Raw genomic sequence first — 27191 nt, 5'->3', positions numbered from 1 at the left:
GGCCCTGTGTCCACATGACTGTTCTTCAATATTCATGTCTGTGTATCTGGGACCAATTATTTTGGGGGTCGCGGGCTGAAAAGGTTGAGAACCCCTGAACTACGAGATTTAATGCAAACATGTTCTTATTATAAATATTATCTCATTCATAATTTATTTTGCATAAATATGGCTCAATAAATGTGAGCATTTTCATCATGCGCTATTACCAATTTGCTTTAAAACCGAGGCTAAAGTCATCATTCACATGTCATTGTGCTATAATATTAGTTTTCTTCTTCTTGAGAACGAATTAAGATTAATACAGAGCCTTTAATACATTTAGTTTGGCACTTGCTGTAACTTTTCTGGATCTATTGTACTATTTGGATAACCACGCCCAGTCTCCTCTGATTGGCTGCTGATCCCACCTGAGGGACGGCGGCATAGTTCCGGGATTCCGACGTCGGCCTAGGAAGCAGAAGCAGCAGGAGCAGCAGCTAGCGGCTAACTCAAGGAGGACAGACGAGCCACAGACAGCCGCCCCACTTAGCGTGTGTAACGCGGTACGTGTTTCCTCTCTCTCTTCATAATGGTGAATGTTTATAGAAAAGAGTCTCGGCCTGTCAGAGGCAGCTAGCCTAGTCCCAGGTAACCAGCGTTAGCTAACTACTGTAGCTGCTGTGGTAAAGGACTGAGCAGTGTCGCAAAAAAAAAAAAAAAAAAACTTTGTGGGCAGAGGCTCAGCGGGCCACTGAGTTGTACTCTTCCTATCAAAGTCACATTTTATCACTCACTTCGAGCCCACAGTCCTGCCTGTGTTGCTTTGGAGCCCTGCTGTGTGTTCTATTTAACGATGTACTCGGAGCGGGGAAAGATTATGGGAGTGAAGGTGAGCCCCGGCCTGCCTCGGACCGCTGGGCTCGGTTTACTATCCATAAAAATAAAGTCTGTCCATTGATGAGTTTTAACCAGAATCAAACCAAGAGGCAACAGTCGGTGTTGTGTTTGGAGTATAAAATGGGTCATCCCGTCGCCTACAGCCACTTAAAGCCACGCTGCCTGCGAGGACATGACAGGCTCCACACGGAGATTGGAGGATTAACATCCCGTAGAGACGGAGGGGATTTGTGGGCCGATGATTAACAACAGACACTGGGACACTTTCTAGGCTGCACCTCGTTATTTGTTTGTACGACGGCTGTTGCAAAGAGGGGTGTGTCCAAACGATCAGGTTTCACTCTTACTCCAGATCCGTTTTCAGGGACATGTTTACACCTGTAAATAAGTCAACTCTCCATAGGAATTAAGAACAAAGCACAGTAGTAAAGACAACTAATATATCCTACTCGAGTAGGAGTACTGCAACTCGATTAAAACTGTACTCAAGTTTAAGTACAAGTAAGTCATACACAACATATTCAAGTAAAAAAAGAAAGAAAGTATCTCAGTTAGATAGTACACAAAGTAGGGCTGCACGATTATGGCCAAAATGATAGTCACGATTATTATAATAATTTTTTTAATCTATATTGTAATCACGATTATAATCACAATTATTAATCATGTTTGGGAAAAAATCTGTATTTCTTTTGGACTACTTAAATAAATAAAAAAAAAAGCAAGGCTGTGGCTAGTCATATGGAAACGTATGAATAGATTGTCAGTCTATTCATACGGAGCGCCCATCTTTGGCCAGTTTAGATGACGTGATGGGTGCACCACGTGATTTAAAGTTCCATCAGTCTTCTTTTTTTTAATTTTTTTTTTAGCTCATATTTATTTTTAGCTACCACGCTAACCTTTTTATTTTAGCCCTAACCCAGGAAATACCCTAAAATGTTTATTTATTTTTTTATATATGTATTTTTAAAGGTGGAATTTGCCGTGTTAAATATGTTAAAATAAAAAAAAATATATACGACAAAGGTGGGATTCAAACCCACGACAGCGGAAGGAAGAATCCTTGAGTCAGGCGACTTAGACCACTCGGCCATCCTGGCACGTATCAATAGACACTATGAAAAAACAATATATGAACAGTTTCCAGTGCAAAATGAACCAACAATTAAATAGTACCAAGGGTTAACTGAATAAACTATTTCAGAGTGCTTTCATGAAATGCAACTGATTGGAATCAATTGCAGCTCTCATCAATCCACCAAATTACTCAAAGCTTCCGCTGACTAATGGTTGAGACAGTGTCTGATATGATATGCAGCCGAGCGCACATTTTAACTGTAAATATTGCCGACAATCAGGTTACTTTAATCATGGCAACCAAAATTGTGATCCTGATTAAAATTTGATTAATTGTGCAACCCTAACTCAAAGTAGGACTGGGGGTTATGTCGAGATTCAACATATATTGTGTTTTCTATTTTGCAGATATAGAAAATTACAATATATATATATATATATATATATATATATATATATATATATATATATATATATATATATATATATATTACAGCTTATTTTGTAATAATCATTTTAAGAGTCGCTGCTTTCACTATTTTTCAGAACAACATTAACAGCACAGTTAGATGGATTGCTGACCCAGACCTTCCCCTAAACATCCACACTAAAAAACTCACTCACACATGCTGTCTCTTATAGGAGAAAAAACAAAAAGCGGCACATTTTGTGAAACTGTATGTTACTAAATGTGCATGTGTGGCATTTTGCCTCAGCAAATTTAACCCTTTGACAAAAAATATGAGTTTTGTAAAGCGACTTTGAGTGTCCAAATAAGCGCTATATAAAATGAATGTATTATTATTATCGCCTAGCCCTGACTGAAATAAAAGTCATGAGATACTTTCATCCTCTTGTTTATTTTTGGTAATAAATCTTGCCACAGTTCCCTTGCATAGAATTCAATACTGTTTTTTTATTTGATATCTGACTGATATTAATATTAGATTGACACCCAAAAAATGGCCTACAGTCTAATAAGTTTATTAAAGTGCCAAAAATCAAGTAACTTTGATTAAATTTGACAAAGCTTTTCTTTGAGTGCTCTAATGATAAACACATTGATTGTAATTCATCAGCAGGTCACTGTGGTAAAGGCAATGCAATCCAGATCTCTCATCTGATTTAGCACTAATTACTCAAATCTAGCGATAAATTGATTCCTCCTACATAGTGCATTATCTCTATCTGACTGGTAACGTTTCTTCCCTTTCATTGCCTTCAAATGTTCATAAACCCATTAGATAATTGTTTAAGATCCCAAATAGCAGCAGCAAAAGTCAAAACACAAACCTTTAAATTCTTGCTTATTACAGGATTTGAGTGGTATTGGAGTACTGGTAAACATGTAGGCAAAGCGAGTGTGTGCGATATCAGTTTTCATTGTTGTTCTTTTTATCTGTGTCCCCTGATGTAATCTTGTATAGTCTGAGGGCTGTGGGTGGAAGCAATCATCTGCGTGACAGCTGTCTGTGGCTGAAGGAGCAAATCTGGGCGGTGACTACAGGGTGCAGAGGGAAGTTGACCTTATCTCTAATGGCCAGTGTTTGGTTGAGGTTTTTTTTTTCCTCTGCTACAGCTTTCAGGGACTCAAGCTGCTTGTCAACTACAAAGCCTTAGCAGCTTCACAAGTCTGGGGTGTTCCACCTCACAACACTATCTATAACAGTGGTTCTCAACCTTTTTTAGCCCAAGACCCCCAATATAAAGTTTCCAGAGACTGGGGAACCCCACTGTACCTAAAGGTGGTTGAACACAGACTTGAACATTGAAGAACAGTCATGTGGCGACAGGGCCATCTATATCTATAAGGGGGATTAAAGGGCAGATATTTTTGGAGCCTATACATAAAGTCACCAAAATTATGGTCCATCGTTCTATGACTCTCTAATAACATTTATTTATTTATCTGAATAATATCCACCGTTAACCGTTAATTATTATTTGAGTTATAGTATATAGTCACCTTAAAGATGTAAATTATTGTTTTAATCAGAAATAAAATGGAATGAAAGTGAAAAAAAATGGTGAAATGGGATTTTAAAAAGTACAAAAATGGACAGAAAAAGTGGTTTTAAAAAAGTGTCAATATTGGCTTAAAAGTTACATTTTAATTAGTTTAAACTGGCAAATAATGGGCATGACAAATCGTGAATGTGGTTAAATTGGCAAAAACAAACATGAGATATGGTGAAAAGAAGTTAAAGTATCAACGTTTCAACATATGCAACAATAGGTGGGAAGGGTCAGACAGACTCGATCCATTCTGATGATGAAGTTCACTTAAACAGTTGTTGTATTTGGCTCATTGACAGATAAGGACTTCACCGCATGATATTTCATATAATGGTAAATCATTAACATAGATATTTATTTTTCAAATGTTTTAAAATGTACAATTTTACATGTATAATTTATATAGACTAAATTTATACTATTAATATTACACGTGTGATCAACAGTAGGATTCTCAGTTCTGTTAAACTGATTGTCACCTTTTTCTATTGAAATGTGTCCATTACTTACAAAGTTACAATGTACGCCGGCATTATTAACTCACGTCAATCACATTAGATTCAAAGACGACACAACAGTAATCATTGATCAAATGAAGAGGTTTTTTTATTAGTGAGTTAAATAATTTCAGCACTACAATAAGATTATCTGCTTGTATACATGCACTATTGTCAATCATTTTGAAATTATCCATTTATGTTGAGATAATCTTCTACTTCATGATGGCATTGCTTTTCTTATGATCCTTCTATAGCCTAATGTAGTATGTATAGGGACTTATTGTAATGAGTTATTTATTTATTAATGTGTGTTTGGGTGTGTGTCTTTTCTGCAGGCGTGGAGAGTTTATTCAAAGAACGAGGCGATTAAAGAAGAGCCGAAAGACTTAAAAGTGGACCATAATGGATGTGATTACGTAACAGTGGTGCTGTTACTGTACATGGTGTTTGTTAGAAGATGCGACATCATGGAAGAGGAGGTGGACTGTCCTAGAGCTTCTGGTGTCGACTGCAGGTGGATCAGGACAAATGTGGTGATATCGTGCAACCATCTGCAGGACTTTTTTATCCAATGAGTGGATTATCATCTTCAACATTTTGACGCAGAGACTAAAGATACAGATTTGTAAACATAGACTGTGCTGCTCTTTGAGATATTTAGCTTTTTTCAAGGGAAAGGCTGGGAGTTCTTTTATTAGAATCAAGCGCAGCTGGGGTTTTTTTTTTTTGATTTTGTGCAGCTTCCCACAGCTTTAAAGTGAATCTGTTTGTTTCCTTGTTTTTTTTTTTTTTTAATCCTGGAACTGTTCCTATTGCTGCCATCCTCCGTCTCTTCCTCAAACCCAGTGCCTAAATAATCCCACTCGGGACAATCTCAGAAGTCATTAGCAGCTGCTGCACTCAGCCCTTACCCTGTTACTGTGTTACCTTGTTACCCTGCCGCGGGCTACAGCTCTCTGTCTGTTGGCTGTGGACGATTTATTTTAATTTTTCAATCATTTTCCAATCAGCAAATCGTCCTGTGAGGGATCGTTAGCGCTAAAGCACAGCACCTAGAATTAAGTGTGGAGTTCTTTGAAGATTGTTGCACCAAAAAAAGATAAATTTAAGCCATAAAAATACCAACATATTTTTGTACCATATTGTTCTTGTATTGTTTTAAATATACAAGCTTTCATCAAGATATATATAATATTGCTAGCAGAAGGCATCACTCTATTGTAGGAGATATTGCAGCAGTAGCGCTGGGAAGGCATAGATATCTGAACACAGAGCATCCCACATGTTTCCTTTCAGTTGCTGCTTTGCATAGAGTTGCTTTTGCTCATCCAATCATGGCTCCTCCTCTCCAAAGGCATCACAGTCACAATTTTGACCCATAAAACCTCCATTTTCCAAGACCGTAGCTCCCTGCCTCTGTCTGCCCGCCTCGCCCCTCTGTCTGTGATGCCGGGCTTTAGTGGTGGGGGGGTCGGGGGAGGAGTAGGGGGTCCGGCCTCTGCTCCTCCCCGTCCGTTCCGACCCAGTCGATACGTCCCGGTGTCTGCAGCCACCACCTTCCTCGTGGGATCCACGTCCCTCTTCTTCTGCTTCACGTGAGTGTTTCACAAACCTGTCGTACGCGTACATGGTTTGTTTACCCCTGTGCACGTATAGCTCTGTCAACGTGCTGTGTGTACATACCTGGTGTAAACTGAAGACATATGCAAACACTCAACTATTCAACCCAAATATTTGTTGGAACTATATTCAGGCAAACAGCATTTACTTTCATTTATTTAAGTTATGGGTTTATTTAACAAAGACAGTGCACATCATGATATGACATACTGTTTTATTTCCAACAAGTGCAATAATACAAAAAACATTATTACAATAAGCAAAATATTTGATGCACATGGCTTTACCTCCAGAACCCCCCCTAAAAAACCCCCCAATAATTACATATAATACTGCATACACATACTTTTTGTGTTCAAAAGGGAGTCGATGGAAAATAAACGTATTAGCCCCACCCCTTTTCCTACATTATAGTAACAAATAATCAGGTTTCAGCATCCTGATTTCCAGCCATTGCTGCTGTTAATAAATTCATTTTGTCATATCCTTATAAATTTTGATTAATTACACACAAAAAACATATTGCTAAAATAAATTTTACTTGATAGTTTGCAAGCTCCTTACCTCAATAAAGAGCTTTGGAATTGATATTAACATCAATCAGGGTTGGGGTTAATGAAATTTTTCAGTTATCCATGTTCAATTATGATTAGTGACCAGCATTTTTTCAATTACATGTAAATTAAAAAATATATATATCCTGAAAGTCAATTACAATTACGTTCTCAATAACTAAAGTTCAATTACAGTTAAATAGAATTACTGAGCCTGAAATAAATAATAGGGATGTCCCGATACAACTTTTTCACTTCCGATATGATGCCGATATTACAGCCTTGCCTTTCGACCGATACCGATATTGATCCGATAGGATGTCCGCAGGAATCATACATATTTTATTACTTATTTTGTAGTGTGGAATGTTAGAAAAGGCTTGATCAAGTGATGTTACTCAAACAGAGAACAATAGTCAGCAACAGTATACTACTTTGTTGGAGTGTGAACCACAGTCACCTATGGATAGAAGTGCTGGAGCGGAATATTTTATCGGAGAGCTTATATCGGTGATTTTAGATGCAGTCCGATAAAATCCGACATTCATTTTCTGGCTAATATCGGACCGATATGAATATCGGATCGGGACACCTTTAATAAAAGTAAACTTTACACCGATCTGATCGGCTATATCGGATCGGCCGATATTTTGCATTTTGTGCAATTAATGTGATCGGCGGTAATGTCTTAATTTGCCGATCCGATCAATGGCGTCATTGTCGTGATTAAACTTTCCCTAGATGCTCCCACTGCATTGTTGTAGCGTCTCATTTACACCGATGAGTTGTTTGCTTTACGTGACACGGCTTTATTTCACACACATTTGTGCACAAAGGTGAAAAGCTGTGAGTGAACGGCTAAAATGTTGATCGGTTGGAGCGGAGCAGCTGAGCACCGGACTTCTTCCCCAGTCTACTGGCTCTGAAAGCGGGAACAGCGGCTGTTAGTGTGTGTGTGTGTGTTTGTATGTGTGCGCACGCGTTTGTTTTGTGTATTCAGGCCGAGCATGTTAAAAGTGAGAGTACTAAAGCAGAGCGATGCCTCCCATTTACTTTTGCTTTCATAGCGGACACTTCTGTCCGTTACAGAGTCCGTGTGTATGCGCCCCACCTCTGCTGTGTACCTGTGAATACAGACTATAAGCAACAGCAGGTTTTGAGATGCCGCAGTCAGTAAATGTGTTTGCTTCTAATGCTAATGCTGATGGAGGCTCCACATAGTTCCAGTGTAGTCTTCATCTCCAACTCTCTGTAGTTGTTTCACAGCAGTCATTGAGTATGACATGGGACTCTGGTTTATTTTAACAGCTGCAACGTTTATTTTGCCAATCTCTAAAAACGACATACAGCTTATAATCGATCTGCTCCGGTCACACACGCTCCTTCACTCTACATTAGGGACAGACCGATATGGATTTTTTAGGGCCGATACTGATTTTTTTTCCGTCAGCCTTAGCCGATACGGACTGCCACTTTTCTTGAGCCGATACTACTTTTGCTCCCTCAATTTACATCATAAAAATTACAATGTTGATGATAAATGGTACGAGTCTCAATTTTAAAAAAAGGATTTTTTTTTTTTTAATTAACAAAGGTGAGGTAGAACAAGTAAAAAAATATTTCTGCTCTCTGTAAATAATGCAAATTGGCGAATGCAGCAGCCTGTATCGCCGATGCACGTAAAAAAACGCAAACATTGGCCAACAATATCGGCCAGCTGATGCATCGGTCTATCGCCACTCTGCACATTGTTGAGCAACTAGGGCATTCATTTTCAGTTAAAGGGCCACGAACCCACACACAAATGTTATATTCATGTCCTGCATGGAAATTCTTTAACTCTTCCACTCCTTCACAGTCACAAGGCTGCATTTAGATCCCAAAAAATTGTACTTTTTTTATTCTTCGTGAATCAGTATCAGGTTGTAGCGAAGGAATTTGGTCGGTACCTAAAAAACAACCTGACTTCATATGATCGGATCTGTGATAATTTCTTTAAAACTCAGTGATCGGCCTGAAAAATCCTCATTGTGTAAAGCCTAAATAAAGTTAACCTTCCTCTGGTGTTAGCTTTCTGTTAGCATCTCTTATGATAATCTATTGGTTACCTTGTTAGGCTTCCTAATTAATGAAAATATAGGTTTTAATATTTTTGTTGTGGGCGTCTGAGCCTTTTTTTGTCGGTATATCCCTGGATTTCAATTTTTTTTAAATAATAAAATGTTGGAAAGCTTAATATGAAACGTGTGTAGAACTGAACATGGTTCCCCAGTTTAGCGTTAAATTATAATTGTCAATTTTTATAGAATTTTAATGGCAATTACAAAGTCATGCATCTAAACTCTATTACAATTTAATTACAATTACGACAGATTTTTAAAATTGTAAGTAGGCCATAATTGTAATTATTGTCAGATTTGCTATTACAATTATAATTGATCCCAACTCTGATATCAACACTGGAAATATACCAAAATTAGCCCAAATGCAATTATTTTATCTGCAGTCCCTGGACAGAATTGTCACCCTAAAATAATACTAATTACAGGAAATATACAATAAAACTTACAGTGAAAACATGCAAATACAGCAGAACTGTCTGTATTACCTGTAATTAATTACTAACATATAACCAGTCCCTCTGCTGTGGTCATTGAATAGGCAGTTCATGGACTTGCTCCAAAGCTAATCAGTAGCTATTGATCACATTTTTATGTGTGGCATGTTGTTGTTTTTTTCTACTTCAGAAGTGTAAGTAGTTGTGCATTCTTGTGTAACTGATAACAATGACTACATTGTCTCCAGGTGTCCGTGGTTGTCTGAGTATCTCTCATCTGTTGTTCCCGTCTACATTGCTGTGATCTTCCTCTTCACCCTTGCCAACTTCTGCATGGCCACCTTTATGGACCCTGGAGTCTTCCCGAGAGGTAAACTGATATCACTGATGTTAAATGTATGTTATCACTGCATGCTTTTGGTCACATGAATATACTACAACGTGTGTCAAACTTAAGACCCGGGGACCTAATTTGGCCTGCAGGAGAAAGTAAAAATAGCCGCAAAAACATGAAAAATTGTGTAAATGAGACTCAACCATTTAGTCATCCTGGAGCTTATATCACATGATTGGAGTCAAAACTAAGAATTCTTACAAATTTTTCTCAAATTATGACATTTCCCTTAATTATATAGATGTTGGTCACAAAATCTAGGAAATTTAAAGTGAACACCCTGTTGAGACTGATATCTATCACTTATTGCTTGGATGTTGTCAGCTTATTACGCATTTGGTATTTCATGTATACCTACTAGGGCATAATAATGTTGAAATTACTCGTTTTACCGCATGAAATCTGTGGCCCAATTGAGATCAAACCGTATAAGTTGGACACCCCTTTACTACAACGTGTCAAACTTGAGGTCTGGGGGCCAAATCCGGCTCTTTAGAGCAGTGGTTCCCAAAATTTTTTTCTGGTGACCCGTTTTTTCCATCGCGACCTAATTCACAATAGGCTTTGTATATAAACTGTGAGAGAATAGATTTTGTGCATAAATTAACATTTCTGACAATTTTCATCACCATTTTTGCATCATTTTATCTCATCTTGAATAGCTAAACCAGCAATTGTGTTTCATGGATGTGTTATTGAAAACATATACACGTTAGATACTTTATAAAAAAAAGTTAACAGGCTATATCATTGTTTTTATTTTCTGTCAGCAGTAAAATATGCCATACATTTTAATTATTTTTAAATCAGGCAAATATTGCAAATTTATTTGGCGACCCAAATAAATTCTTGTTCGACCCAGTTTCTGGGAATCAGTGCTTTAGAGCAGTGGTTCCCAACCAGGGGTACGTGTACCCTTAGGGGTACTTCAACACACCTCAGGGGGTACACAGAAACGTTTGTCAATTTATTTTTCTAAAATTATGAGACAAATTTCTGCTTGCTCACAGACATTTTCCTTTTCTATCGATAAGACATTGTGGCACAACTCTTAAAAATACATTAAAAAATTGAAGATCAACACCTAAAATTGGTCAAAACATCAGAACAATATGAGTGAAGCTTTCAGACGAGCCTTCTGAGACAAATTGACAAAATAAAGGGGTACTCGCATTAAGACAGAAAAGATAAGGGGTACATTGGACAAAAAAGTTTGGGAAACACTGCTTTAGAGTATCTAATCTGGTCCTTTTTTTTTATGCGCATATATTTGCGCATGTTTCTTTTATGCATTTATTTTCGGCTGTCTGGAAATTATGGAACGCTTGTAAATGTCATTGTTATCTGTGAATATAGATAAAGCACACTTTGAATTTGAAAAGGCTTTATTGTTTAAAGGAGAAGGTAACAGGTTTAATGTAGGATTGATATTGCATTTCAAGAAGATTATTTGACTACATTGTAGTCCGTTGAGTAGCCTCTTGTCTGGGCTTTTCACTGTGTGTTGTGATTTGGGACGTGAGCGTGTGTATGCACACACAGATCCTTCCTGACTGGTTGTAAATATTAACCCTGTTGATGACGTTTTGTTTCACTTGGTTTATGTTTTACAAAGTATGAAGATAGTTGGACGTCAGTCTGACCAGCGGGGACAGAAGTCTGAGCTCCATCAGTGTTTCATTAAACGAGCTGCTGGAGCTGACGTGCTCACCTCGGGGTGTGACCTTCTGTTCTCCATCTCGATGCAACAATATTTGCAGGGGCTTATAATATTTCTTCATTTTTAATCACAAAGTGCCAAAAGAACATTATAGAATTTTCTTAAATCCTACAATTTCTCACAAACAATCCCACAAAATTCCCTTAAATATCACATAACACTGGTCACAGAATCAAGGGATTTTGAATAAGGATTGTATATTCATGGTAGTAAATCTAGGGCACAGTAATGTTGTTATTGCTATTTTTCTTCACCTAAAATTCACTTAAGGTCAAACTATTCTGTATTTCGCTCCTGACCAAAATTGAGTTTGACACTCCCCCATCCTATAACAAAGGACAGAAATTATAAACAGCTGCAGGAACTTAAATGATGATGAGGTCAGTGAGTTTAATCTTTGTGTAACTGTTTTCTGCAGCGGAGGAAGACGAGGATAAAGAGGATGATTTCCGTGCTCCTCTCTACAAGACGGTGGAGATTAAAGGCATCCAGGTGCGTATGAAGTGGTGCTCGACCTGCCGCTTCTACCGCCCGCCTCGCTGCTCACACTGCTCCGTCTGTGACAACTGTGTCGAGGTATGAACACACGGGTTGTGCCAAATCATGTGAAAGTCTTCCAGGTTTATAGAAATATTTCACCAGTTATGATCCACTTATTTGTTTCCACATTTTGTCTAAAGATTTGACTTTGACTGCTTTAATATTTTATTGTTACTTTTGTTAGTGTTGAGTTTGTTTCTCACCTCGTGTGTCGTGTGTTTCTTTGTTTTCTCAGGATTTTGACCACCACTGTCCGTGGGTGAACAACTGTATTGGTCGGCGGAATTACCGCTACTTCTTCCTCTTCTTGCTTTCTCTCACCACCCACATCGTGGATGTGTTTGGCTTTGGCTTAGTTTACGTGCTGCACCATCGGCAGGAGCTGGACACCCCACACTCTGCTGTAACGTATCCTTCATTAAAGAGCGTCAGAAGCAGAAAAAAAGACTTCTTGTTTTTCCCATCTTTCTACGTTTGCTCATTAGTTTGATGTCCTTGACCCACTCCTTTCAGTATGGCTGTTATGTGTGTGGCTGGTCTGTTTTTTGTCCCAGTTGCTGGACTGACTGGGTTTCACATAGTACTGGTAGCCCGTGGAAGGACCACAAATGAGCAGGTTGGTGTAGAAGGGGCTTCACGTGTCACTCCTTTAACGTCTGCTCAGCAGTTGTTATTATGCTGGTGAAAATGTGCTGCTAAGCTTTGTGGTCTCTTTCTTTTTACTACCGTCTCATTTTAGGTGACGGGGAAGTTTCGAGGTGGCGTTAACCCTTTCACCAATGGCTGCTCACAGAATATTTCCCATGTCCTCTGCAGTTCTCAGGCTCCCAGGTAAAGGTTTCCATTTCCTCCTGTCTTTTTAACATTCATCTCTATATTTATTTCATGTCATACATTTTGCAATTCCCACCCTTCCCTCCAGTTCAATCAGTCTGTTTTTAAGTTATAAATTAGTTAATGAAAATAATTGGTAGTGCTCCTTCTAATTTGTATTTTTTCAAACAAGTTTATTTCATCCCTCCCGACCAGCAGAGGTGGTGTTTCAAGCGTTCTGTATCGTCTCACATAGCGAGAGAGAGAGAGAGAGATGGGGTTTTATTATGTGTCATTTTTGTGAAAAATTTAAATTATATTGAGTATTACCAGCAACTCACAAAACAACAACAAAAACACAGAGGAAAATATACTAAATAATAAAAAGAACAGACAACCAATGACAAAATATACAAAATGACACCAAAACACACAAAATGATGATAGAAATGATCTTGATTAGAACATGAACAGAAAGTATAAGGGTCAGTCTTGGTCCCACATCAGGAAGGATTTGAAAAATTGAAGAAGAAACCTGCATCTGCTCCTATAAAAATCTATGTGGGAACGACGAAAATAATTTAGTCGCACTATATGCGAGTAAAGATAAATACCGAACATCCTTAGCCCAACTTGTCCTACATGGCAAGAAAAATGAACATTTTTATAGTTTGGTTAGAGTGCAGCTGATCGTCAGGTGGATGGTGTGGTACAAAACGGTTTATGGCAGTTGTTCCCAAACTTTTCATAGTCCCGTACCCCTTCAGACATTCAAGATTTGTCTCTGATTTTTACTCATTCGTTTGAAGAGTAATATGTAATAAAAAAGAATAATAATCTGTAAAGACGCAATAAAACATCTTATTTAGAATTATCACACAATTTATTTAATCGCCATTTTCCATAAGAAAAAATCTTTATTCATCACCCTGAAACTGTGAAATACAACTTGCTACAACTTTATTTTAAGTACCCCCTATGACAATTTGCATTCCCCACTTTGGGTCTAAGGTTAGTCACCGGTCCAGGATCGGTGGTGATGGACCCCTGAACTGACTTTAATCAATCAGTTCAGTGATATTTTGTCTTTTATTTTATTCGTATGAACGCTTGAGCCGAATGTTGTGAGGAGCTGTGGGGGCTTGTCTTCTAACACTGTTTTCATGATGAAGGATTTACAAGGTTGGTTGAACTTCAAGAGCGGTTCAATGGCTTCAAATTAAATTTAGCTCATTCTCCCACTCTGCTATCCTATTCTCTGTGTTGATACTGGTTCTCAGGTCTGGGCTGTCTCTGATCTGGTTCTGTGTGGTACCCACTGAGACGGAACACTCGGCCACTGATTCTGCGTTTACTTCCCAATGTTGGTTTGAACCAGGGTTGGGGTCAATTATAATTGTAATTGATAATGAATTAGAATTATGACATAATTATAATTGTAATTTTAATTTCATTAACCTGTTGCTGTTATAATCATAATTGAATTCTAATAGAGTTCAGATAATTGACTTAGTAATTGTAATTAACATGGAAATTCTATAAAAACTGTCAATTATAATTTATTTAAACGCCAAACTCGGAAACCATGTTACAGTTCTATGAATTACACATACGTAGTAAACAATTAGGGGTGCCTTTTCTAACATTCCACACTACAAAATAAGTAATACAAGTATGTATGATTTGTGTGGATATCGTATTGATATCGGCATTGGCCAATACCCAAGGCGACAATATCGGTATCATATCGAAAGTTAAAAAGTTGTATCGGGGCTCATACACCCACACCGAAGATATAATATTTTGATGGTTAAGGAAGCCGAACAAGGTAACCAAGAGATTAAAAAAAATTAAAAATCAGATAATAGATAAAGTTTTTAGTGTATTTTACAGCTGATTCATAAGACATGGGTCAAAACTGAGAGGGAGGGGGGGAGGGCACAGCGGGGGTAGTAATGTTTGCACACGTTTTTATAGGCGCAAATAGGGATGTAACGGTATGAAAATTTCACACCATGGTTATAGTGACCAAAATTATCACGTTATTGGTATACTGTGTTATTTTTAGAATTAAAATGTTAAAAAAAAAACACTGATAAATTGAAATAGTTTCACCAAAATGTATATTTAGGGCGACCGTGGCTCAGGTGGCAGTGGGTCGTCTTCTGATCGAGAGGTTGGGGATTCGATCCCAGTCCCTGACTTTGTGTCGAAGTGTCCTTGGGCAAGACACTGAACCCTAAGTTGCTCCCAGTGGTCGACTAGCGCCTTGCATGGCAGTCCTGTCCCACTGGTGTGTGAATGTGAGAGTGATTGGGTGAATGAGCTGATATGTAAAGTGCTTTGAGACTGCTTCAGTGTGGTTATAAAGCGCTATATAAATCAAGTCCATTCCATTTACCATATTTAAATAGATTTGTTATATACTAAAGTCTTAATAAGAACCTGAACAAAACACTGTAAAGTTAACATTAACTAAGTATAAAAACTGTGCAAGATAAACATTAAATACAGTAAATAAAAAAGACTTATCAAAACTGTGCAACATTAACAATAGTCACAGCAAAATGTATCAAAAATGCAACATTAACAATGACCACAGTAAAAAAAAAAAAAAAACCAGATCAAAAAAGTGCAGGTGTATTTTCACATTAAGTAAACTTGTACCACTACTACCTTTATTTTTTTAATGAAATACAGCAAGGAAGTGTCAGACACTGACGCTGACGGTTAAAAGAAAAACATCTCCGACAGGCAGAGACATACCTTATGCTCTCTACCAAACACCACGTCTGAACGAACCCACGTATACCAGAACTCTATTTAATAAGTACAAACTAAAAACCGAATTAAAAACAAACCTGAAGCTGAATAAACCCTAAACGTTAACATTTGTTGACATGTCAGAGAGATTTGTTATGTGCGTGTGCGTGCGCCGTCACATCCCTAGGTGCAAACCTTTAGTAAATCTGCCCATGTGTATTAATCCATAACGATATGATCAATGACTCGTCACATAACAAACGTCTCTGCAGACAGCTCCATCTGTTCATAAACTCTGTGCTGCAGAGGGCGGGGCACTGCAGCCATGCTGATAGGGTTAACAGGCTGATTCATATCATTCACTGCTTGAATCCAGGATTCATAGAACTGTGGTTACATTTTGATGAACCTGTTTGAATGTTTTTTTGTATATAGATACATGGGCAGAGGGCGCATTCATCAACCAGTTGAAGTGCAGCCACCATTCCTCATACCGTCCCTCACTGAAGCCCAGCTCGAAGCCAAAGTTCTGGATAATGGGATCCAGAATGACCGGCACAGCAGCAGGGTAAGGGAACAAGTCCTTTCTACTTGTCCAGGTTCATGATTCTTTTCAAAATTACTCAACAATTGGGGGCTTTTTAATTCCGGCCACCGAAAATTTTCAAAACACTTTTCATATTGAAAATAGCACACCGAAACAGGATGTTGTAAAGACACCAGCAAACCGCGCGGTCAGCGAGCGCTTGTCTGGAAATGGGCCAACTAGCTCGTTGATTCATGATGGAGTCTGTATTTCAATACATCTGATCACTAAAGTGTCTTCTGAGCAGAGTTGACAGGGCACTTAAGTATGTTTTTAAGGTTTCTGTGTTACTTAGACTCTGTAGTGAAGTGTAGCCTTCCGTTAACACGAACCACACAGCAGCTTGGAGAACAGCTGAATCTGGTTTCAGCGTTTCACTGAGATCCTCCTGACTACGTCACAACTGTTCTTGGCTGCATTATAGAGATCATTACTTGGATGGGATTAAACCAGTGCGCACAAGAAATTTAGGGCCCAAGAAAATCTGTTTTATTTTTTTTCCAAATTCCGTGTTTTCCACATTAATTTGATGAAATTTCGTTTTTTTTAAAAAAAAAAGTTAATACATTTTTTGAGAAAATGTTAGTTTTTAACCCCTGTGAGGAAACAAAATAAATAAAAAAAACCCATAATTAAACAAAAATGTATGTCAAAAATAAAGTAAGGTACAATTAAAAGGTAGATATAAGCTGTAATGACATGGATTATATTGTTTGTTCTTTTTTTATTATTTATGTCATATAAAAATGTAACAGAGCAGCATTAATATGACCATATTCCCCTCTAGGGATCAATGGTTTACTGAATCTAATCAGGTTATTGATTAAGTTTTGATCAACTTAATTTAAATGATCATGATGACATCATTCCAAACTGTAATGATTAAACAGAAATAAATGGATGCAGGGATGGATCAGTTATTTCACCACTAGAGGTCAGAATATCTTACAGTATCAGAAGTTATCATTAGCCTACGATGTTTCAGACTCTTCAGTCCCTGGTATTGATCGTCTCGTTCACAACAACACGCAACTTTTCCCACAGATTAAGCGGGCACTGGTAGGCTTTGTATTTAGGAGTCAGTGATGATTTGCGTAGTTTTTTGGCAGTTTAGACGGTGTTTTGGGTGGTTTTGATTTTGTTAGAAGCGGCCAGGATGGGAGGCATCTAATGAGCGGTTCCTGGAAACATTTCCTCACAAAAAATGTCCTTTGCCTCACAGTGACTGTGTTTGATCCTTATTCTGTTCATTAATCCATTAATGTGGATTTTAAAGGGCGCTAGAAAATTATGCACGGCGTAATCAAAGCACACAGAGACTTGTGTGTCTTGGAGATGCACACGCTCTGGTACTTCAATGCACTTTTTGTTTTAATGAGAACATATTTAATTTGACTCTCTTTCAGCAGCTCAGTCAGTTATAGGTTTGTACAATATTATTTAATGTATGAGTGGAGACAAGTTAAACATTTTATTTTGTGTATTGTTGGAATGTCATCGTTAATTGAAGCATTAATGTTAATTTATATGACTGCCATGTTTTAATTTTATACCCATAAATGCAATGGCAATAATCATTTGCACATTGATTTCTTTAGGTTTTCTGCCTTGGTTTTTTCATTTTTGATTTCGGTCAAGAATTTAAATTTTGTTGCATCCCTACTTTTTTACTTATAACTGGTTTTGTTTATGACGTAGGTTTGGGTTTGTTTTCTGCTGCAGTGTCTTTTTTTTCTTTTCTTTCTGTTTCTCCTCTGAGCTTAATGGCTTCTCCTTGTGACAGATGGTTGGAGAACAGTAGGAGCAGTGTGCAGTATATGTAGGTCACAGCCTTTGCTAACACTATCACTTTGCTGAGCGTTATCAAACCTGAGCTACTCGCATGGGTAAAATCACACCATACAGTCTATACATACATACATATTTTTCTTCTCTGTTTCCAAGAAACACAACATTCAACTGAACAGATATCGGTTGTGTTTCGTTTTGGTTATTGCTTAATGGACCTTAGGTCAGGGATGCTGCAGCTGCTCTCAGGCAGTGGTGGACTGTAAAGTAATGCCTGTTAACCAATTACAGGCAATTAGAATTAATATCAATGCATTTTACTTTCACTAAAACTTATGATCAGTATACACTATACAGAAGTTCCCAACCTTTTTCTGGTTGTGACCCTAATTTTATATCACAAATTTCTGGCGATCCCAGAGACTTTTTCTAAAATTGTTTTTTTTTTTTATAAGGATTTGTAAGGATTACTGCACAAAGTGACAATATGCACTAGCACAGATATTTTTTACATACATTTTATTTTATTTTTATTTATATTTGAGAAAGTGCAAGTATAGAATGCAGTTGTTTGAGATTGTGTGTAGTTAATTATTTAAGCTCTTTGAGCTTTCTGCCTCTTCCTGCACTGTCTATTTCTGTGATGTGTCAATATGTAAATTATAAATAATAAAGTACAATTATTATTATTTTTTTTTATTATTATTATCATTTCAGGCGACCCCATTTCATTTCCAGGTGACCCCAAGGTTGAAAACCCCTGCGTTACTATGTTTCTTGTGTTGAACAATCTACATACTTATTTTCTTAGACTCGAGACTAGCAATGGCCTCAGCCTGTGTGCGCTGAATGCACAGAGTAGTGTATAGTTAGTGTATCCTACCATGTTTATCTGTTAAGTGTAGAACAGTTTTTGGGCTTCTGTTTTTATTTCAGGTCAGATACATATTAGAGGTCTGAGAAGCTTCTGTGTACACCTTAAAAACAAAACAAATAAACAGTAAAGTGTTGATAGTTTTCCACTCTATTGTTGCTGTTGTCTGCTTTTCCAGTCTAAGAGCAGTTTGGATCAGATTGAAAGTCAGTCTGCTGACACCGAGCCTCCGCCACCTCCAAAGCCAGAGCTTCGTTACCCTGGTCTGTCTCGTGCTGACACTGAAGGTAGGGCACACGCACACCGCGACCACACATGCTGTCTGTCAGTGCCCTATAGCCTCTTTGACGCCCTAGGACAGATTTTATTTTGTGATCCCCAATATATGGCGTTTTTTTTTTTTTTTTTAAACCAAGTAATTTACTTTTCCATTATTGTTATAATATTATTATTATTATGAGAATTATTTATAACACTTCACCATACCCACATAGATGCTTTACATAAGGAGAAAGCATGAGCTAATTTAATTTTTTAATTTAATTTAATTTAATTTAATTTTTTAATTTAAATTAATTTATTAATCCCTGAAGGGATTGAAATTACCTTTTTAACATATATTTTTAGTTTTGATTTCAAAAGGGTTTAACATACACACATAAAAGAACAAAAGAGTAAATAAAATCCCATTTAAATATCCATCTTAATAACAATTGTTCATTTGTTCAATTAAAAATTATTAATAATGTTAGAGTAAAGAATTGCACAAAAAACTACTAGATAAATAGAAAAGGTTAACCTAAATAAAAATAACAAACCAAACAAAAATTGACTTGCATCATTTGGCTGTGCTGATGATGAGTAAGGAAACAGCTGGAGGAGTATTAAAAAAATGTCCTCAGTGCATCTGAAGGAGAGAAAAAAGAATTTGAACCAAGCAAACCATGTCATAGGATGTGCATGATGTGATTAGAAATGGACAAATAATTATATATTTATAAATAGAATAAAAGCTGTGCGCTATGCACAAATTTAAGATGTAGCAGACATAGCCAATAAGTTATTTATTAAATAGATTTCCACAGAATACTTATAAAACAAGTTTTCATATAGAATACAGTTTTATTAAGAGTAAAATGAGAGATATGAAATAAAATAAATGAAACATATATATTTTTTTATTGTCATTAAAACTAATACTATCAAGTTTAGTATGCTAATATCAGCGCTTTGATTTTTCAATGTTTTTTTTTCCTTTCACTCACTGATGAGTGCCCTTAGCATTTGCCTATAGTGCCTATATAACTGGCCTGCCTTGCTGTTTATGTTGGACTGTGTTCAAATTATGTCACTTATACTCTTGTAAAACAACTTTGTTTCCGAATCCTCCAAAAACAGTCTTTTCTCTTTGTTTTCTGTTGCTCAGAGAGCAGCTTATTGACTGAGGCTCCACCAACGCCGTCGATGTTCAAGTACCGACCACCGTACAGCAGCCCTGGAAGAAACCACTCCAGCCACTCTCACCCAAACAAGGTCAGTCACATTTTAATCATATAATACCTCCGAGCAGGGTTAGGGTCAGCTATAATTGTAATTGTGTAATTGGTAATTAATTATTAATTTAATTATTATATTAATTATAATTGTAATTTTTTTAAAAATCTGTTGCTGTTGTAATCGTAATTAAAGGTGCAACTCTCAGATCCCTCTCTCCCCCTCCCTCCCTGCTGCTCTCTTGCCCTGCCTCCAAACTTTCCAAAGTCCCTTCCTCAGCGGAGCTAACAAGCTAACGTTAGTCCGACAGCAACATCACAGTAATATAACATGCTCTGTTACTGCAGCGCTTCTTTCTCTCAATGTGCACACACCTCAGCAGCAGCAACATGAACAACACATGTACCACAGAGTTCTAGTGTAACATCTACAAATCAAACATAATGTAAATCATGTACTCTTCCAGACCATACACTGTAAAAAAGGCAGTGCTTCAGCCCAGAGGGCTTGTGCCTGTGTGCAACAGCTGTCAGTCGCGGTGCATTCTGGCAATCTGCCAAAGGCAGCAGGAGCAGCAGGGAGGACTCAATGTGTTGGTTTTTTTTCACACATACTACTAGTTTCATGTAAAGCTGTTCTTACATAGTGACTGCTTTAGTAAATAAGATAAAGTCACTTTTATAAGAGTTGAGACTGCACCTTTAAATTGTAATTGAGTTAAAAAAATTGACTTTGTAATTGCAATTGGCTTTAAAATTGAATAAAAACTGTCTTTTACAGTTTAATTAAATGCAAACCTGTGGAACAATGTTACTTATTAAAGGCTCAGAAAATGTCATTAATTGTAATTGAACTTCAGTAATTGAGAACGTAATTGACTTTGCGGTGGAATGAATAGTAATTGTAAAAAATACCAGTCATCGTAATCATAACTAAGTTGTAATTAAAGATGTAATTGTAATTTTTAAATGTAATTGACCCCACACCTACTTCCTAGTAATAATTATCAACTCCTTACTGACCTACTTTAGCTAACACATAAGGAAGGAGATATATGGTACAGTTGTCATCTTGTCTTAAAATAAATAAATAAATTGGCTAAAAAAAGCGACAATGTTGTGAAGCTATGAAGGCAACAAACAATGGTCTATCAACTCGTTAGTGTTGCAGGTTGACTGGTGGCTTCTGTGCCCTCCCTTGTTATTACTATCATTGTTGTTAACGCGTTCCCCTCTTCTTTTCCTTTATTTGAATTAAATTGATCGTTCAGTGGCCATCGGTTGATCAGTAAGTCTCTCTGTGTGTTTGTGTCCCTTTGGCAGTTTGTGTTTGACTGAAATCTCTCCCTACCCCTGAGACTGCATTGACTGCAACATGTAGTCCATGTACTGTTTATATGTGTACCTCCATTTCCATTTTGACACACGCACACACACGCGCGCACACACACACACACACACACACACACTGCCTGTTCAGACTACTGTCTGTATGTAGAGATGGACGACTCGAGTACACTTTCCTCTCGTGTTTGAAGTGAAGCCAAATATCGTGTGCGTGCGTGCGTGTGTGTTCTGGCTATTTATGATTCGATTTAGTTCTTTAATGAAAAGGCCGACATGTGGGCCCAGTTCTTCAGAAGGTAATCTGATCGGATTTTGGAGAATGGATTAGATCAAATATTGAAAACCAGTTGTTCAATACTAAAATGGGATTATATCCCATAATCTAATGCTGTTTTTAATCTGGATCAAATCCTCAGTTTGTGTTCTAAACTTTTTAGTAGAATATGGATATCTCTGATTCCCCCAAAAACCTGGGTTATTCTGATCCCAGCAGTGTGTTGGATTCAAGGTGGATTTCTGGAACAAAATGTGATTCAACCTTAATTCTAACTGCTCAAATAAAAACATTTATCATGCAGTATATATACATTTATTGATATATTTTTTTTAACTGATTGTTAAAGCATACAGTACGATAGAAATATCTAGATTTTCAATTCAAATAAAGTATGACCAGAAAGACATTTTTGGTTTAAATTTGCTAATGCAAAATGCCACACAGGCACATTTATTAACAAATGGCTGCACAATATGAGCCACTTTTGGCTTTTTTTTTCTTATAAGGGACAGCATGTGTGAGTGAGTTCTGAAGTGTGGCTAGTTTAGGGGAAGGTCTGGGTCAGAAATCCATCTAACTGAGTTTTTCATGCTGTTCTGAGAAGTAGTGAAAGCAGTGACTCTTAAAACGAGTATTTTAATACAAAATGAGCTATAAAAAATACATATAGGCGATATTGTAATTTTGCTGTCTAATTTAGAGCACTCATTATCCAGTTTATGCAAAGTTTGGATCTGGATCAAACTGAAACAATCCATTTTAGTTTTGAACAACCGGCATGAGATTAAGACAGATTACCTGATCCTGTTTAGCAAAAAATGGGATTTCCAAATCTGGATCATTTTTAAATGTTTTGAACAACTGGCCCATGGAGATGCACTTTGATCCAGAGCCTCTCAGCTATGTGATCTGGTCCAACCTTCCACTGGATGGGATGAGGATGCTTTGGCTTCACTTTCCAAGCAGCGCCACCATGTCCTCCGTCTCTTCATAGAGACCGTGTTTCAAACCAGTCAGTGTTTCCAGTCCAGTAGTGTGATGACTAAGTAGAGCACCGGTCAAGCATCCACTTCTCCTCACCACTTTTCTGTAAGAGTGTGTGCACACACTGGTTTGTGTTTTTGTGGTAAGGTTGTGTTTTAATTTTCATCCCTCTCTCTTCACCCCTGCCTTCATCTTCATCTCATCTTTACCCTCTTCCTCGCCCTCCTTCCCTCTCCTCTCCTCAGATGATCCGTGGGGAGAGCCTCGACTCTCCGCCTCCTTCCATCCTCCACTCCAGCCGCCAACCCGGCTACCGCTCTGAGCCGAGCAGCCTGGATGGGGCCACGGTAGTAGGAGGAAATTTAGGGGTGCGCAGAGGGGGAGGTGAAAGAGGGGAGGGCCCCGGAGTCCCTGCTGGCCCGGCTGGGGGGGTGTCAGGGTACTCCCTTACCGGCCGCTCCTATACCTCCTACCCCTCATCTCTGGTTCTGTCCACTGGTGGCTCTCACTCCTCCAGTCTGCGCTCAGCACAAACTGCCCACAACCCATTGGCGACGCTCCAATCAGAAGGCACCACAGACACCAGCTACAAAAGCCTAGCCAATCAGACGCCCCGAAACGGCAGCCTGTCCTACGACAGCCTGTTGACGCCGTCTGAAAGCCCAGAGTTTGAGTCCGCCGCCCATGAGCTTTCACCCCAGAGGCATCGCACCTCCTTTCCAGCTCCCATCCTGGCAGGCCACACTGAGGGCTTTTTACCCAGCAGCCCCATTCAGGGTTACACCTCGCCCTTCCTGTCAGCCCAGATCACCCAACAGAGGGAGGGACAGCTGCTCCAGGGCTCTGCCACTTTCTCCTCCCCCCATAAAGCCTACCTGCGTGCCCTCAGCCCTCCTGCCTCCTCCCCCAGGCCCCCTGAGACCCACCACCCATTCCACCACAACCAGGACTTCTCCTCCCGAGCCCCTCGTAATCTTTCCTCCTCGTCCTCTTCTCCTGGTCCACGTTCACCAGCGCCCTCCATCTCCCCGCCACCTCGAGGCGTCTCCCTCGCCAAGTCTCTGTCTTACAACATGGAGACGGGCTTCCAGCACAAGCCTCGGCCTGTGCTGGGGGGGGGAGGAGTCGGAGGAGGGCATCAGGCTCCACAGTGAGTAGTGATCCGTCTGCACACCCTGCAGCCTGCCACTCTTCTTCCTCCTTTTATCCTCACATTCCTCACTGGTTTGTGTCAACCCTCGTCTTCTTCCCTGACCTGTGTGAGTCGTCCTTCACTTCCTTCACTGTCGTTATTGTTTTCCACAGTAATTCATGCATATTATAGCTGTATATCTTTGATTTCGTGGTCTAGATGTGTGTGCAGCTGTGCTCTTTACTCTGTGACGACATGTCTAATCATGTTGCTTTCTACTTGTTTTTTCACCAATCTCTTAAACATTTGTCCTCGTTCACTTTGGGTGTTTTCACACTTTGTGCCTTTTTCTCAAACCTGAACTCAATCTTAGCAGCAAGGCTTCTTAACTTTAATTTCAAATTATTAAATAGATCTTTACATCTAGAAATACTGTATTTTTCTTCCAATATTCAACATGAGATGCAACAATGAGCCATATTAAACCATGGTAATGCTACGTGACGAGCAAAGGTCCAAGCAAATGGAAAATGCAACATCTTAGATTCGCAAGAACTTCTCCACTGCACACTTAGTATCTTTTACAAATAAAATAACAATTTCACTTTTATGGTGGTACATTTTTGAGCTTTTTGGCCAAGACATTTCAAATAAGTTATAAATATATATATTCTATAGCAAAACATTGCTGTACAATTTGCAATACATGTAGAGTATCATTTTGGGTGATATATGTTTATATTAGGATGCACCAAAATGAAGATTCTTGGCCAAAACCGAAAATAAGGCTGAAAACCAAAAAAAAAAAACGTTTTTCTAATTATTGCATAAATTAATATTAATGCTTCAAATAATAACTTTATTAATAAAAATATAAAAATGTTACAACATTGCACAATATTAAAAAAATAAAACTACAAAATAAAATGTTTAACTTAACCCACTCACGTGTACATTAAATAGTACACCGGACTATAACTGACTGGGCTTCTGAAAGAGTGTCAAATTAAATCTGTTCATTTATAGAATCACAAAGTGCATTTAAGTTCTAGATGAAGAGCGGCTTTGTGAGGAACATCCTGTTTCAGCTCAGGTGTTTCAGTGAGAAAAGTGTTTTTGGTCGCTGAATTTAAAGTGCATCACTCATTTATATTTAGGTCTATAATTTGATCTATATATCAATAGTTTGATTGTACAAAAATGAAAAGGAACAAAAGAAAAAAAAAGTTGGTTCTAAATTAAATTCACATGAATTCAAAGTTTTCATTCAAACTCCCGGAACTTAATGTAAGCTGTAAAAAATGTACTTTGATTACACTGAAGTAGAAACGCTCACCTCCGCCTCTCATTTCCCTCTCTTCCTGCTTCCTGCTCTGACATCCAATCAGATCCGCCTCCCGTCCTGTCCTGGCCAATCACTCCACATCGAAACCAGGCGGCGGAGTGAAGAAGGTGACTGGCGTTGGAGGGACCACCTATGAGATATCGGTTTGACTGACAGATCCCAGGAGGGGAGGAAAGTCACTGCACTACTCCCATCAATGTCTTAGCTGACGTGGATGTTATTGGTGGCTGCAGGCTCCACATAAAGAAAACATCTCCTGCTGCAAACGGACTGGTGTCGGGCCTGTCTGGTACTTCATTAACTCTCTCTCTCTTGAACCACTGGATATTCTCAGCCAGCCTTTCTGCTGTGACTGGTTGTTTTTAGTTATTTCTCCTGAATCAAGTCCCTGTTCAGTTCCTTTGTGAGCCATAGACTGGTGTGGCTGCATCGTGTGAGCTGGCCGTCATCGTGTGTGGAGAAAAGGCCTCATTCAAGGATTTGCTCATACGTTGGTACATTATCACAGAGTATTACCCAGTGTGAGAGACAAACAATGACCTTTGAGGAGGATGGATTAAGACTTCTGCGGAGTCGGGACGTCTGACCGCACCACTTATTTCTTGAGAAGAGTCTGGCATATAAACACAGTATCATTTAGTTTTATAAATCTTCTTTTATAGATGTTGTTTTATATAAATGTATAAAGAAAAAATGCCAGATTATTGGGTCAAATTGTCAGGTATTGCAGATAAATATTGATGCGATGGCAAGCGTACTGTAATTATTCATGAATGATTTCAAACGAGTGGCCTGTCTATAGATGATGGCTGCATCAGCCACCTGATGGCCCATGCTGGAGTCTCATTGTCCAAAGAAAAAACGACGATCGGCTTGGTTGGACATCTGATGTGGTAAATCACTTAACTTAAAGCGTGATTTCCTCAAACTTAAGCCACAAAGTAATTTCAACGGTCTCGACTGCAGCACAAGCCTCTCTGTGGAATGTACGCTTGTAATGTTAGACGTTATGCAAAATCAGTTTGTAGCTTTAAGATAATTGTATGTATTAGGATTTGTTTTTTTCTTTTTTCTCTCTCGTGTTGTCCATCATTCAAACAACCTTTTACCTTTTAAGGAATAGTGAGCCAATCAGGGGCAAGTGGGGAAAGGCTTATTTATTTTAACACAACATTGTAATTCTGACCACGATTTCAAACCAGTCTGAGAGAAATGAAAGTAAAAATATTTTTATGATGATAGATGTTTAAGGGACTGGTTGCAATCAGAGAATGAGTTGAACGGCTTCTGTTAATCATGTTTTCAATTGTTTTTTTTAAACTTTATTTTGTACATTATTTTTTAGGAAGCAGGTTAGATTTTCTAAAATCAGTTTGCTCTTTTTTTTGGTTAATAATGGTACAATTTGTCCTTTTTTAAAGCCCAATGCCATGCTAGGAAAGGATTGTAGTTGGTAGAAACTAATGGAATCTTTTTTTGGACTGGGCATTAGAAGGTTTATTTATTCCACTTGTGTTTCTCTTCAGGCCCATAGCAGTGTCTGGGCCACATGCTCAAAGCACACGCGTATCATTGGACAACCCAAACAAACAGTGTCGCACCTTTTCTAAACCTACAGGGCTCTGTCTCCGGCGTGCATGTGGTTTGTTTTTGTTTGTTTTGTCGTGGCTGAATGCTTCACTGGTGTGCATTCTTGTGCGAATACTTGTGCGCGTGTGTGTGAGCACCTACAAGAAACCGCAGACATACGGGTGGGGGGGAGGCGGTAAAGCAAGCGTTACTTTTCCTTCAGTGCCAGCCCAGAGGTTGTGGCTGCCGTGCGTATGTATACATCTATATGGGCTACGATGATTAACAGAACGAGTGTCACAAATATCTGTAATGAAAAAATGAACATTTCCAAATGGCCTTATAAAGAATTTTTAAAAA

General features: G+C 38.4%; 1 protein-coding gene across 3 annotated transcripts; it reads left to right on the top strand.

Moving 5' to 3' along the window:
- The first annotated feature begins 424 nt into the window (after nucleotides 1–424).
- LOC114470505 (palmitoyltransferase ZDHHC5-like) lies at nucleotides 425–26762 on the top strand. 3 transcript variants are annotated; one of them, XR_003674883.1, is made up of 13 exons: nucleotides 425–545; nucleotides 4811–6070; nucleotides 9455–9576; nucleotides 11739–11896; nucleotides 12096–12268; nucleotides 12374–12476; nucleotides 12600–12691; nucleotides 15872–16004; nucleotides 18863–18971; nucleotides 20111–20217; nucleotides 23031–24044; nucleotides 24294–24407; nucleotides 25306–26762. XR_003674883.1 is itself a non-coding variant. In XM_028458706.1 (12 exons), the coding sequence occupies exons 2-12, from the start codon at nucleotides 5922–5924 to the stop codon at nucleotides 25409–25411; spliced, it is 2157 nt and encodes a 718-aa protein (XP_028314507.1). In that variant the 5' UTR covers nucleotides 425–545; nucleotides 4811–5921; the 3' UTR covers nucleotides 25412–26762. The 3 variants fall into 3 exon arrangements, 1 of the variants encoding a protein (XP_028314507.1); XR_003674882.1 differs by lacking the exon at nucleotides 24294–24407; XM_028458706.1 differs by lacking the exon at nucleotides 24294–24407 and having other exon boundaries at nucleotides 23031–23935.
- The last annotated feature ends 429 nt before the right edge of the window (nucleotides 26763–27191 follow it).

This window comes from Gouania willdenowi, chromosome 10 (assembly GCF_900634775.1).
Source record: "Gouania willdenowi chromosome 10, fGouWil2.1, whole genome shotgun sequence".
In the NCBI taxonomy this organism is placed as follows: Eukaryota; Metazoa; Chordata; class Actinopteri; order Blenniiformes; family Gobiesocidae; genus Gouania; species Gouania willdenowi.
This window is presented reverse-complemented; position numbering and strand designations above follow the sequence as displayed.